The sequence below is a fragment of the Paramormyrops kingsleyae genome, chromosome 12 (genome assembly GCF_048594095.1).
Source record: "Paramormyrops kingsleyae isolate MSU_618 chromosome 12, PKINGS_0.4, whole genome shotgun sequence".
NCBI classification, from domain to species: domain Eukaryota; kingdom Metazoa; phylum Chordata; class Actinopteri; order Osteoglossiformes; family Mormyridae; genus Paramormyrops; species Paramormyrops kingsleyae.
Genome location: NC_132808.1, coordinates 2,702,324 through 2,717,930, shown reverse-complemented (window position 1 = coordinate 2,717,930; position 15,607 = coordinate 2,702,324). Strand labels below are relative to the sequence as shown.

The window sequence follows — 15,607 nt, the reverse complement described above, 5'->3', positions numbered from 1 at the left end:
GGACATGGTCAGAAACAATGCTCAGGTAGGCCGTGGCATTTAAACGATGCCCAATTGGCACTAAGGGGCCTAAAGTGTGCCAAGAAAACATCCCCCACACCATTACACCACCACCACCAGCCTGCACAGTGGTAACAAGGCATGATGGATCCATGTTCTCATTCTGTTTACGCCAAATTCTGACTCTACCATTTGAATGTCTCAACAGAAATCGAGACTCATCAGACCAGGCAACATTTTTCCAGTCTTCAACTGTCCAATTTTGGTGAGCTCGTGCAAATTGTAGCCTCTTTTTCCTATTTGTAGTGGAGATGAGTGGTACCCGGTGGGGTCTTCTGCTGTTGTAGCCCATCCGCCTCAAGGTTGTGCGTGTTGTGGCTTCACAAATGCTTTGCTGCATACCTCGGTTGTAACGAGTGGTTATTTCAGTCAAAGTTGCTCTTCTATCAGCTTGAATCAGTCGGCCCATTCTCCTCTGACCTCTAGCATCAACAAGGCATTTTCGCCCACAGGACTGCCGCATACTGGATGTTTTTCCCATTGCACACCATTCTTTGTAAACCCTAGAAATGGTTGTGCGTGAAAATCCCAGTAACTGAGCAGATTGTGAAATACTCAGACCGGCCCGTCTGGCACCAACAACCATGCCATGCTCAAAATTGCTTAAATCACCTTTCTTTCCCATTCTGACATTCAGATTGGAGTTCAGGAGATTGTCTTGACCAGGACCACACCCCTAAATGCATTGAAGCAACTGCCATGTGATTGGTTGATTAGATAATTGCATTAATGAGAAATTGAACAGGTGTTCCTAATAATCCTTTAGGTGAGTGCATGTTGCCCGTGCCTTCCCTAGTTTCTGTCTTCGTCTTTTGGATCCCTCACGATTCAGTTTATTACCTGTGTTGATTCTGTTATGTTCAAATAATATCCCCTTTTGTTTTGCTATCAAGCCTTCGTCCCTCATCCCATGACATTACCATTGTGACGCATGACTGATTATGATCCAGCACTGATACATTCATATTTCCAAGTAGTGTTTTGTATGTTTGTTATAATTTGTATGCTTTTTATAAAATCTGCCATAACCTTTAACCAGTGCCTGCAAAAATACATGAAGCAAACTCCCGTCCTAAGGAAGTTCCATTCGGAACCGTTACTGTTCAGGGAGCCATTCTCATAAGAACATAAGAAATTTACAAACGAGAGGAGGCCATTCGGCCCATCAAGCTCGTTTGGGGAGAACTTAAGTAATAGCTCAGAGTTGTTAAAATCTTATCTAGCTCTGATTTAAAGGAACCCATGGTTTTAGCTTCCACTACACTAGCAGGAAGACTATTCCATACTCTAACTACACGCTGCGTAAAATTTGTTTTAAAATGTTCTCCCGCTAATTTCCACTTATGGCCACGAGTTCTAGTATTTAGACTAATATTGAAATAGTCATTTGGCTGAACAGCATCCAGACCCGTTAGAATCTTATAGACCTGAATCATATCCCCCCTTAGTCTCCTTTGCTCAAGGCTAAACAGATTCAGTTCCGCTAACCTCTCCTCATAAGACATTCCTCTAAGACCAGGAATCATTCTCGTAGCTCTTCGTTGCACCTTTTCTAAGGCAGCAATGTCCTTTTTGAGATATGGTGACCAAACCTGCACACAGTATTCTAGGTGGGGTCTTACCAAGGAATTATATAAGTGTAACATCACCTCCCTTGACTTAAACTCCACACATCTAGAGATATAACCCAACATTCTGTTCGCCTTTTTTATTGCTTCCCCACACTGGCGAGAGTGGGACATGGAAGCATCAACATACATACCGAGATCTTTCTCGTAATCAGCTACCTTTATTTCAGTGGAACCCATAAAATATCTGTACTTTATATTTCTGATATCTGTACTTATATTTCATGAGTTGGTGACCTTACTAATATGCAGGATGACACCTCTGTAGTCAACTACATAACTGAGTATACTTTGCAGACCCCTTATGTACAGGTCAAGCTTCTCCAATTAGCTTTATGAATGAAAGCTGTTCTTAGAAATCTGGGACTTCTTATTTCTGGTTGAAAATATTTGCCACTAAACAAAGGACCAGGGTGAGTTTCTCGAAACCTTCTTAAAGCTAAGTCATTTGTAAGTTCTATGTTAAAAGATAGCGTTAAGAAGGTTTTGAGAAACCGGACCTGGATTTTTTCAAGAAGAATTAACATGCCAGGAACCAGTACAGTGCAAATGTCCTAAAAATTAATGGGTGCAAGCAAACTATGTCACTGAGGCAGGATGAGTAACAGAGCTAGAGCTGCCATTGTTTACAAACATTAATACACAGTTCCAGCAAGACCGGTGTCGGTGACAACCGGAAGGTCTTTCAAAAACATATTTTGCCAAAAACATAGTAAGAATTATTGCTGTTTCGATTTAAATGCCCATATCAACTCCACTCTACATTCTCTGTTTCACTACCCCCTTCACTGGAAAAATCACTGTGACCTTCCTCTGTGTGTAAGTATTCTTACTCTGAATGCAATCAATGGCACTAAGATAACTCTGGAGAGTTAAAGGAAGCACATCTGGTAACATCTGCAGTGGTGCAGCTGACCAGCTTCAAGAAGCTATGCTCCACAGCACCTCAATAGTGCATAAAATAATTCACCATCTTAAAATTAACGTAACATTTCCAAAATCTTATAATGATCTATTAAATCATTACAACCTGGAGCTGCAAGGAAGCTATGCACGGCTGCTCTTCATAGATTTCAGCTCTGCATTCAATACGATCCTCCCCCACACTCTGATAACCTAACTGAAAGACATAGGACTTCCACACTCCACCTGTCGTTGGATCAAGGACTTCCTGAGTGACCGCACTCAGAGGGTTAGAGTGGGCCCCTACTACTCCACACCCATCAGCATGAGCACTGGCTCTCCACAGGGCTGTGTGCTGAGCCCCCTGCTCTATACCCTATACACCCATGATTGCATTCCTGTCCACCACAGTAACAACATTGTCAAGTTCGCTGACGACACCACTGTCATTGGGCTTATCTCGGGGGGAGATGAGTCTGCCTACAGGGACGAGGTGGGAACACTGACAGAATGGTGTAGTACTAACAACTTGCTCCTCAACACATCAAAGACGAAGGAACTCATCGTGGACTTCAGGAAAAAGGCAGACAACATCCAACCACTCATCATAAATGGGGACTGTGTGGAGAGGGTCTCAAACTTCCGCCATCAGTCACCATCAGCGAGGACCTGACCTGGGGGACACATACTGCAGAGGTAGTGAAGAAGGCCCAAAAAAGACTCTACTTCCTGAGGGTTCTCAGGAAGAACAACATCGCAGAGAAACTGATGGTGTCCTTCTACCGCTGCACAGTAGAGAGCATCATGGTCTACTGTCTCTGTGCATGGTTCACCAGCTGCACAGCGGGACACAGAAAAGAGCTTCACAGGGTCATTAAGGCTGCTCAGAGGATAGTTGACTGTCCTCTCTCCTCACTTGAAGAACTTCACAGCTCCTGTTGTCTCAGGAACGCAAAGAAAATTCTTCAGGACCCATCACACCCAGGACATGTACTGTTTGAACGCCTGCCCTCAGGCAGACGTTTCAGATCCATAAAAACCAAAACAAACAGACTGAGAAACAGTTTTTACCCCTCAGTCATTACCATGCTGAACACTGCTAGGTGGTCAATTTGAGCCAGGGCACCGTTCATGTTTACTTTACTACAGTGTTATTTTTGTTTACATTACAGCCTTATGTTTCATGCCAAAACTGGCTAAGGAAACAAGTGCAATACGTAGTTTGTTTGTAACTGTTTGTTTGTAGGTACGAAAGAAAGTAGCGTTCAGGCTCTTTCAGAGTGACTGTTTTTATTTTGCACTGGAGAATTGCACTTTAATTTCGTTGTACAATGTCTCATTGCTACAATGACAATAAAGATTCTATCTATCTAAAGTAACTGCTGTGCAAACAATAATCATTTAGATACAACGCATAAATGTTAATATTACTGACTTAATAAGAATGTACAAAATAGCCTACTTGTTTAACAGTGCTTATGTTCTGTGCTGATCACATTGGACATGACAGAGCAAAAAGTCCTATGGTCTCTAACAAGACCCTTAAGGTCCATGATTTGCCAAATCTTTGGAAAAAAAATAACCAATCAAGCCTCACCGCAACCATGTGTTGGGTAAACAATTGTGGAAGATTAAATGAGGGTAACCAAAAGTGAAAGCGAAAACTAGAGGAAGAATCACCCCTTTTCACCCACATACCTTTTGTTTTATATGACCTGCATGAATAAAACTACAAAATAATAAAAAATTTAGTTACTGAAGCCAGCTTTAGCACATACCAAAATGACAGCTCTTATCCCCAAGGCTCAAGTTTCACTTTTTACCAAGGATGCACACTGCATGTAGTTAAAACACTCATCACAACCCATTGTACTTGTGCTTCACAGTAAGGAGTCATCCTGTAAACAATCACTGTGACTTCCTTTACAGTAAATGGCAATACAGCATATGAACTAGGGCTGCACGATATTGGGAATAAATCACATAGTAATATTTTTTCTTTCAGCGATATATATTGCGATATTGGGATTTTTAAAATTCTAATTAGTTCAATAGCTATATTGCAGGGGTATTCAACTAAGAAAATTTCTTGAAGCAAAGGCCCGGAAGATCATAATGTGTAACTATTTAGTGTGATGTACAGTATATTTAAGTAGCATATCAGTTGTATCAACATTGCAAGTAATCAGTACCTGACTGTCAAATCAGATTAATTCAGTGCAATTCAATTCGACATGTCTGCACACACATGTAACAGTTCTTACCTTGTAAATAGTATGATTTTGTATTTAACCATGTAAACACACTTTTGACGTAGCTCATTTTAGGTTTATAATGGAATAATATAGATTTGTCGTAAGATTTCCTGCGCAAGTCTGAAATCATGAGTGGCGTGCCAGATGCTGAAAACGTACAATTTTTATTTCACCTGAGTTGATCTATATAACAGATAATATTACTTTATACATATTGTAACGGCCACTAGGGCATTTATGGTAATTTTGTGAATGATTGACAACTGGGCGGGGCATAGTGCGCGTCAGTACAAGGTGACGAGGTGATGAGATAACTTGCTCTACCGACAACATTATTTTCTGTCCCCTTTTTTTATTTGGTTCTTTTCTGTTTGTGACCTGAGCGGAGTGTTTATGTACATTTTTTTTCCCTTCTCCTCACTCGCTCCCCATGTATGTGGACGAGTGTGCCAGCGCTTGAGGCGGTTTATAAAACTCGGGAAAGTACGCCATCTTCTCGTCTCCCGTGCATTATTAGCACCACACCGTTCTCCATCTGGGCTACATAACATTACAAACTCAGTGTCACAATATGTTAAAAAGCGGAAACTTCCACGAACATGAAATCACCATTAAACTATGTCTATTTATCCAACATGTTATATACAGTGCTTGAAGTGGGCCGGAACGCAGTTCCGGAACTTCTGTATTTTCGTCTTTTGGGTTCCGGCACTTTTTTCTGCGTTCCGCTGTTCCGGGCAATTCGGTTTCCCTATGTTTCCCCTGTCTATCAGGAAATAATGTTTCCCCTAATATTAAAGCAAAGAGGTATGTGAAATGTCTGAAAATCACTCAGGTACATTATTACATGTGAATACTGTATTGCTATTAGTACCGAGGCCCAGAGTTGCTGTATACCTGTTTTAACAGGGGGGAACCAAATATCCTGGATGTCAGGAAATAATGTTTCTCCTAATATTTAGGCAAAGATGTATGTGGGATGTCTGAAAATCACTCAGGTACAGTATTACATGCGAATACAGTAGTTCGTCACGCATAATATAGTCTTATAAGCAATACTATACCGTTTTCATTAAGAAATATCTCTATCCAGCAATTAAATACTTTCATGTATTATCTGTAAAAACAAAAAACATCGAAAAGGCATGTGATGTTTTAAAATATATGACTTGTTTACCTCAAGAGCTTCGTAAAAAGACATTATAACAACAGCGAAACTGTGTACAAATCAGCGCGCGACAGGGGAAACATAGGGAAACCGAATTGCCCGGAACACCTGTTCTTACTGAAACTGATCCGACGCAGCGACAGTGGCCCGAGAAAGTTAGAGTTCCTGCACTTATTTTTTCCCACTTCAAGCACTGGTTATATAATACATACTGTATTTGAAAACTTTTCAACTATATGATTTCAGGACAGACCAGCCACTCTCTTAGGAACATTACGGATTTTTGGTTGCGTGTGTTCGCTTCGCTGCTGTTATTAAGCAGTCACTCTGTTAGGAACATTACGGCTTTTTGGTCGTTTTGCTGCTGTTATTAACACTAATGGCACATTAGCGCAGACAAAGGGCTATCGTCCAGGTCCGTATGGGACAGCTTCTGGGTCCGGGTCCGGCGCAGTCCACCTGTTAGTGACCGCTGCTGTATTGGTATAATTAATCATACTAGAAAGATTGACCTGATTTAGCCCAAATATAATGGTAATGATAACTTAATTAGTACTAAAAAGAGCATGAGCATTAAACTATGGAAGCTTATCGCATATGAGAGTTAACATGAGTGACAAAATAATGCTGGGTTAAATGGTTAGAATGTTTGTGCTTGGTGGTTCGTTCTGTGATCGACATGTTTGTTAGCTGCCTGTGCAAAGCTGCGGGTTGGCTCCGTATCCAAAAACCTTTAAATTGATCTAAATTATATTAGACAGACTTTTGTGGATTGTTTAAGAATAAGATCAGTGTGACATTTTTTAGTTCAGCAAAAACACCAAAAACGATGTCCACGCCGCTTAATTTAACTTGCGTTACTTAACATCGCACATCCTGCGATGTGACTATTGCACGTGCGTACATCGCAATGACGATAATGAAACGATATATCGTGCAGCCCTAATATGAACATACTTTCTTACTCTGGACACCATTCCAAAGCAACTTTGACATTACTCTCTACCAATAACTGTCAAGAATGAGGACAAGGATCTGGTGAGACTGAAACGAGATAATGTCCTCTGCAGTAAATTGTTTTGCTCTCTGTGTGTCTTCAGAAAAACAAAGAATATTCATAAGAATATTCATTGAAAAGCTGAAGACAAAAATATACATTGTTAAAGCTGAAGTTAGCAATGGCAATACCAATGAGAAAAACCCAACATGTGCAAACTCCATTTGACTTCAGAAAAGGAGCCCATGTGTATAGCAAGTGAACATAATTACACTGCTCAAAATATATTTACTCTAGTGGGAATGGTAATAATGAACAATGACAATCAATAGCGGATACTTTTAAGTATAAAATGTGTGATTATAAGTACATATTAGATTATAGCATCTTTTGCATGGAAGGGAAATAAGTACAGATTTAATTATTTTTATGATGAGGCACTAAACATCAGCTGCAGGTGCAGTACCTGCATTGACAGCCTTGGAGTAAAATCAGAATAGCTGGTCTAAGAAATAAAAAACACCTGTTTATCAAACATGGCTACCAGTTCATAATGGCCAGTGTACTTTTCTATGCAGTGGCCTGTTGGGGAAGCAGCATCAGTTCAGGTCATGCCTGATCTAACTCTTCAGGAAGGCCAGCTCCATCACAGGAATGACTGGTGTCCTTGGACAACATTATGAAAAATTCTGCCCCTGCACTCTAGGGGGTGCTCTCTTGAAGTACCTTTAGTCACTGGTATGCAAAGTGCTACTGCCTTCCTACCTGCTGCCATTAGGTAACACAACACTTCCTTCCAATGTACCACCCCCCCAACCCCAGCCATAACATGTCAGGGCAGTATTTCATTTTTAAAAGACAGCACCAGACTTTTACTATGCAAATTGCACATGAACCACCCTTTAACTTAATTATCTTTACTTATTTCATAAACAATATCATTTGCATGTGTAATGTGTTTGCACATTCTCTTTGTTTTGCATTATATGTCGGCTTCTGTATATAAAGGAATTTCCCCCGGGACCAATAAAATATTCTCTTATGTTTTCTTTATCTTCAGGTGAGCACTCAGCATTTGGAGTCAACCTACTTAGTCAACTAAGATTAGTAAGTAAATGTATGACTCTAAAATTCCAACTGGGCCATTAAGCCACACGACTGTCCATTATGTTATAAACAAATTACAAACTATTCAGGGGTCATCTACAAGTTAAAATAAAAACTGAATGCCCTAATGCAGCAATCAGGATGACCAAAATATAAAAAGGATCAACAATAACATACAGTTAACAGCATAAACAGTCAACAACAATACAGGTATTATTGCTTTGAAGCAATCTTTAGAATTTTCTGTATTTCCTAATAATAATTGATACTTCCCTGTGGGGAAATTGTCTTTATGCCTCCCTCAACTTGCTCTTTGTGGAGTAATTTGTCTGCAAAGGGCAGCCAACCATGGCAGTGCCCAGGGAGCTGGGGGTTAAGGGCCTTGCTCAAAGACCCACAGACATGCTGAAGCTGGGTTTAAACTTTACAGGCACACAGCCTTAGCCCACTGAGCCACACACTTGACCCCTTTCTGCATGAATGTCTCTGACCTGAATATGATGTGATCTTCATCTAAGTCATAATTATATCTTTTACTGAACAAATTACACACACAATATTTTATATTGCCCTATCTCTATTAAACAAATGGAAATGAACTTCAGTGACTTCTATTACTGTATATAGCCAGAAATGGTTTCTGTAAGCAATGACCAGTCCTGCACAGTAGTTAGGAGATATTTTGTCCTTTTCCTCTACACAAAATGGTTTCAGTCCATTGATATTTTCATGATTTCTCGAGTGTGAATTGATTTTTTCATGCTGTAGCATAACAATGTGACTCTGACTTTACCATTCTAAAATCCATTCTTATTTTAATATAGATAACAAACACCCTGACATTCTTCTGATGAATTTCTGGATATAATTTGGAATCAATTGGTCCATCAATGACTGAAACCCTCCACCATGCTTGACAGTTGGAATGAATTTTGAGTGTTGTTGCTATGCAGTGTTTTTCTTCTCATGATTTTTTGAAGAATGGTAGTTTTCTTTGTGGCACCCTCTGGTAACCTTCTCTGTATAAGAGACTAATTAAATATGACTATCTTTGTTTATTATTATAACTCAGAGATAAAGTCACATTTAGGAACAATTCATGCAGAGATGTAGATAATTGTAAAAGGTTTTCTTTATACAGTCCATCAATGATGTGATATCCTAGTCATCTATTCCAGTAGCAGCAAACATTGTGTCTCATTTTTAAAGAATCTCCACTTTACTTCATAGAGTAAAATTATTTCTCATAATCTGGTTTTTGATAGATAGAGAAATAGACAGATGGACAGATAAACACAGAGATAGATCAATCCATCAATCAATAAATAAATAACTCACAGGGGACAAACTGGGTCAGCGAAAGAGACTCCTTGGTTGGATTGTATGTAAATGTGCCCAGGTGTAAGGATTGCCCCATCTCAGACACGCATCGTCCTGATTCCTGCTACAGTTCTGGCTCTACAGCCTTTCTCACAAAACGCTGCAGTCTTTTACCTCGTGCAAATTGCAAAGTCATCGCGTTGCAGAAGATCTCCCCAAATCTAATAGTCCTTCATAGCAGTTTTAAAGAGACTGGGTGTTGAGCTCGATTAACCCCAACCCACGCTGAAATTAAGGTCCCCCAATGAAACTTGTTGCTACGACAAAGTATTACAAGGTCGGTGTATAATTATGAATGAAATACATACACATATAGTCACATTAACAGTAACATGGTATATGCTACAGTTGTCTAATCCTTTTGCGTGTCCATTGCGTGCAGGCGAGTTTCATGCATTCCTTAGCAATGCATACATAAAGGTAATTCACACCGTAACCAGACTGGTGACTTATAGAACAATCATGCTCAACGATTTTGACTCACAGACAACAACAAGGCCAAAAGATGTAAACATATTCTTACCTGTGGCCATGATTTGGCCGTCAGAGCTGGCAGTATTCGACTGATCATTTGAGTACCTGCTCTCTAATCCGAATACCGCAGAAAACACAAGTCCACGTAGCAGCAAAATCACAGCCTGAGAAAAGTAAGTCATCGCAGAGGAAGCTTTAAAATCCTTTTCACGCCGTTGAAGAAAACGAAAACTGAGAATATCCGATGTCTTCTAGAGCAGATTTTACTCGAGTGTAAAAATCATAACCGTGCCCATCAACTGATGTTTGTACAGAATTACAATTAGAAATCGATTACAATTAATCGAATTTCGTGATTGGAACGTCGAACAGCAGTTCTTCACACAGAAAGGGAGAAATTTAAACTGCTGTATAATTCACGATTTTAAAAAACCCTAATGCATCTCTATATGAAAATATATAAATATGCTACAGTAATGTGACTAGTGTAAACATATAGTTAAATACCTATAAAATATACGTAAGGTTCAAAACTGAACTTTATCCGTGTCATCAAAAAATTAACTTGAAAAACCGCATTTATACAACGTTGACTGTGTACCAAAAAGTGAACGCGACACGTTTTGAATCCCTTAGGCGATTCAAATGACACTTTATATTAAACGATTTTAAATATCAGGCAAATGGTGACTTCAAGTTGAACAAACTTCCAAAACCAAAAGTGCAAAAACGTGGAATTTCCAGCCAAAACAAATAAAATAAAAAACATAAAAATACAGTTGCTTGCTGCCAAGAAACGATGTATCCAAGCCGCCTTAAAGTGCAATAATCCAATCCTTACGACTGAATCAAGACAGATTGCTTCTGTACGTCCACATACAGTAGGCACACATCACTGATGTTTTACTATACTGAAGCAGTAAGACATATAGGTTTGCCTCTTCAAATGAGTATTGGATCTTCTACAGGAAATTAAAAAAACATGTTAACTACCTAATTTACAATCTGTCTTGAGGTAACTCCTTGGTTAACAAAACGCCAAAAACCTCTTGTCCAACGCAGTCAGTCAGTTTTATTATATAAGTAAAACGTCTGGTTTTCATAAGATCAAGTGACACATCTGTCTTTTTGTGTTCCGCTTTTACAGCTGAGTGCTCGACACAGGACTAGACCGGCAAGGCGGAAGTCCGCATGCAAATCGTCAGACATCAGCACCAGCAAATGTATTCGTCCGCAACCCCACACCCCCATTCTACACACACACACATAATATATATATAACAACTTGTGTACACCGCCTACACACACACACACACATTATATATATTTAAAATATATATAATGTGTGTGTGTGTGTAGGCGGTGTACACAAGTTGTTTGTTATTACTGCAACCAGAGCATACTTAGGTCTTATATTTAACCACCAGAATTAGCAATAAAAAATTATGTTATATATAAATTAAAATTGCATTTCTCGTCAGCACAAAACGCGGAATCGCCGCTAATTTGCTGTGGCTTCCCTGTTTTATCCCACTTCAAAGTGTCGTATGCATTAACCCTGTGCGTTTTTGCCTGTATGTCTTGCGTTACCATTGGCTGTACGGTCTAGCATGGCGTGATGCCATTGGCTGCCTTTCATACATTGTTGAGAATCACTAATGAAATTAGTGAAATGCGGTAATGTTTTTTAAAGCTATGAAATACGTGTTTGGTATGTGTAAAAAGAAAACTGTTTAATCTTTGAAGGATACGCAAAGTTACTCATAATGTATTTTTAAGAGAATCTCGTTCTCCACATGCCCCTGCTTGTCATTGTCAAGTTGAGAATCAGCAACTGAATCTTACTTGTTTAATCATATTTATTCAAATATTTCAGTTTAATATTTAAGCATTTCTTGAAAGGACCAATATAATATGCTGGACAACACTATATTTTGTAAATTAAAAGATAATGTGTTTTAGAGAAATAGGAATAGGACATTTCCTGGTACAATAAATCACTCAGGGTGTGAGGAATGATGTATTTATCTTCATAGCACTGATGGTTTGGCTGTAGGGTATGTAGTAGGGGTATGAACACTGGCAGATTCAGGGGGCCCAGCACTTTTCAGAGGCCCTTGAATACATACAGGTTACATGAAGTAAAATTGGGTGGGTGGCGTGCAAGGTGAAGTTTTCTCAGCAGGCCCAGATTTTGTTAGCAAATGGTTGTAGGTAAGGATAGGAAACAAAGTGCCAGCAGGGTAAGCAAGGCAGGCGTGATAGTCTTGGTAAACAAGTGGCATATGTGATACAAAATGTTGCTCCAGAGAGGCCAGAGTGAAGGAGAGAGAGAGGCAGGCAGATGAGAGGGGAAAAATACATACAAGCAGCATAATTTGATATGAGTGTGGGGGGGTGGGGGATCGGGATCATTCGGCAGCTGTCCAGAATGCACAGTGCAAAGGCAGATCTTAAGACTACTCATAATACACCAAAGGGAGCCATTTACTCAAGGAGTTTAAGTAAAGTTGCATATATCCATTTGGGGAAAAATGTAATTTATAATTCATTCACCTAATCATTGTTGAATTGCAATAAAGATCTTTAAATCTAACAATCTGAAAATGAATTAGTGTAAAAAAATAGATCTGGGGCTGGAGAACTGTAAACATATTAGGAAACCTAGGTATGAATTTATTTGAAAAGTTGCTACTAACTACTACTAACTGTTTAGTTGACTTAGTTTATAAGAAAGATAACACCAATCCCTGTAAAATAGTCCTGGTGTGATTACTAGGTTTCTTTTGTTATGCTTAGTACAACCTCATGGGGGAGCAGGTTTTAAGTTTGCACGCATGGGAGGAGTAGAAAGGAGAGACACAATGAGGAAAGTTTGGAAAATGGTGTGGTAGTACTGGGACTACATTGTCTTGTACAATATGATTGAATGAGGGCTGAAGTACAAATTATCATGTTCTGTCTGATAAGTGGAGAATCTTAGTCATGTAGAAGCAGAGTTTAGAATCCAATAAATAGTTCTCCGAAGTTGCCATACACTTGATATTGTTGGAGTGTCATGTTTTTCACCAGGTTTAGAACAGTTTTTCTGGCAATCCCAAGATGTCGAACTGAGAGAAATAGATCACCAATCCCCTATATGTGCAGACTCCTAATGACAGCTGATTTTAGTTTTTAGATCTGAGATATCAGAGTTTTAGCTGAATGATGTTAGTAATGGTGTTTTATTGTGAATTGCTCTTAGTAAAAAAAAATTGGTAGTCATACATTTAGGACTGACACACTCATAATTTTTTTAGGAGTTTCTCCTAAATTGGCAAGTTAGGAGCTCTTTTTAGCCTTAAGATGCATTGTGAATACAGGCCGAGAGCTATATTGGACTCACCAACTGAGAACTACCATTAGCATCCTTTTACCCAACTAAAGGAACACTTACATAGATACTGGTGGATCCATCCCTCGTTCTGTCTCCCTGCACCTCTCTTGATTTGTTTGGTGGAAAAATTCCCCGAGTGATCCAATGTGACAACTGTGGTTTCTTTATTGACTGATAGTTTTGGGATACAAGGGCCCTGAAGTGATGCCACTGTCCCTTTGTGCTAGATCCATGTTGCTTCTTCTGGGTTGGGAATATGGTATGTGTTGTGATTTTTCTGTAAAGGGTGTTTGATTCGTTTTTATTTATGTAGGCAATAGCAATGTTCAAACCAAGTGTTTGTCAATGAAATCTGATGGGAATATTCTACTTTAAGACTAAGATTCCCTCTAGGACTCCACTGTATTCAACCTTCTAAGTTTGTTCAAATACACCCTTTTATCCAGTTAGTGGTTAGTATACAACTTGTGGATTCCCTCATACTGTATGTTTTTCTTGTAGGTCCGCTTCAGATTTGAAACAAGGTTGGATGTTACCACAATAAGTATGCTACACTTTAAGTGGGATATGGTCCAAAAAATATGCATCAGTATGTTTTCCTTTGTGACTGTTTATTGACATTGACATTACCATTTCAGAAAACATAACATATTAGTCTTTCTGTTAAAATTTCAACATAAGCATGCAAAATGCTTGCAAATCACTGCTAACATTCATGGATTTTCTTGCTAAAATCTTAGTCCCAGGGGATACCAGAGTGAGGATGACCCCCATCTTGTACAAGCAGTGGTTAGTTTCCTAAATTCCCATTAGTATCATTACTAGCCCAGTAGGTTCAGCACTGTTAAGTTCCCTAATAGCAGAAGGGGCTTTCCTACCCTTACCCCATCTTAGCCATACTCCTCCCATAGCCCTCAAACTTCTACAAATTCTAGAATCACTGGAAGGATCAGCTGGAAATGTGAAAGCCAATAAATGTGTTTTTATCTGAATGCTCTGAGTTCTAGTTATGACACATCATTCAGAAATTATACTGATTAATTTATTGTACAATTGCACTTACAGTCACGCCCACGCCACAAGCCAGCTAACAGCTAACACTGTTAAGGCAAAAACAGGCCTCTGCCTGTTCCAGCCTGCTGCACCTGTCTGCTCTGCCTGGGGTCCCCGTGTCTTACCATTAAGTTCCTGCTCCAGCCCTCCAGCCTTTGAAACCTCCTCGCTCCCGCTGCCCTCCCCTGCCAAGCCCTGTTTGAAGCTGGAGCTGCTTTGCCTGCAGCTCAACCTAAGTTAGCCTGTTTGCTCCCCTTGTTTACCTGGGCTTGAATAAATACCCCGTGTCCAGGGACAAGTGACTCTCTTGTCTCTTGTGAGTGTTTCTGATATTCAATTTACAAAATATTTCCTCAACAGTTATGTGGTTAACTATATTTCTTTGTGTATATCTTAGTGTCCATACCTTAATAAAATTTCAATTATATTATTTATATTTATATTCCTTCAACATGCACTCTGTCACAAACAATGCCAAACTTACTCGAATAACCAATACCACTCCCAAGATAAAGGTCTCCCCACACCGAGCCTCACAGAGCTTAACTGTAGGGCCATCTAACATATTGCATTTACAGTAGCACAGGATAACACTCACCTGCTGTTTCACTATACTGCTCTCTGGGTGCAAAAGCTTGGTACTCTTAAGAGGATGAGTCACTGAGGGAATTAGGAGTCTGCTGTCACGTGTCATCTGTGCTGTACCCTGTACATCTGTTGTGAGATAATGGTGTTTGTATTATATTCTCCATTGTCATTGTGTAATGACAGGTGTAAAATGTGATGTACATTCCTCTGAGATGTACAGTGCTGTGGAAAAGAATTTCTGCAATGGATAATAAAGTCTGTCTTTCTCTCTATCTCTCTAACCAACCTTTCTAAATATTTACCCTCCATTTACTTCTCATTTGCACTATAACCAACATTTGTTGTAACATAACAGTAAGATAGGTAACAAATACACCAATAGTATGTACAGTATCCTGTAGGGGCTATGCACAGTTTAGATTAGATAGATTAGATTAGATAGTACTTTATTAATCCCTCGGGAAGGTTCCTCCGGGAAATTTAGTTCCAGCAGCCGTACACCGACACATTACAGTAAAAAAAATAAAAAATAGAATGAGTACACATATATAAGTTTGTTTGTCTAAATTTCATATGCACATTGTCATGCATACAATTTAGTTTAACTTTATCCCAATT

At 39.3% G+C, this 15,607-nt stretch overlaps 1 protein-coding gene across 3 annotated transcripts in view; it reads right to left on the bottom strand.

The window, feature by feature from the left end:
• stim2b (stromal interaction molecule 2b) overlaps positions 1-11,220 on the bottom strand; it is a 94,992-nt gene extending 83,772 nt beyond the window's left edge. The window contains exon 1 of one of the 3 annotated variants that reach the window (XM_072718515.1): positions 10,022-11,220. In XM_072718515.1, the coding sequence (XP_072574616.1) occupies positions 10,022-10,154 (133 nt within the window). In that variant the 5' untranslated portion in view covers positions 10,155-11,220. The remainder of the gene's footprint in view (positions 1-10,021) is intronic. The other 2 variants (XM_023796145.2, XM_023796144.2) reach the window with 2 other exon arrangements.
• Positions 11,221-15,607: the final 4,387 nt, after the last annotated feature.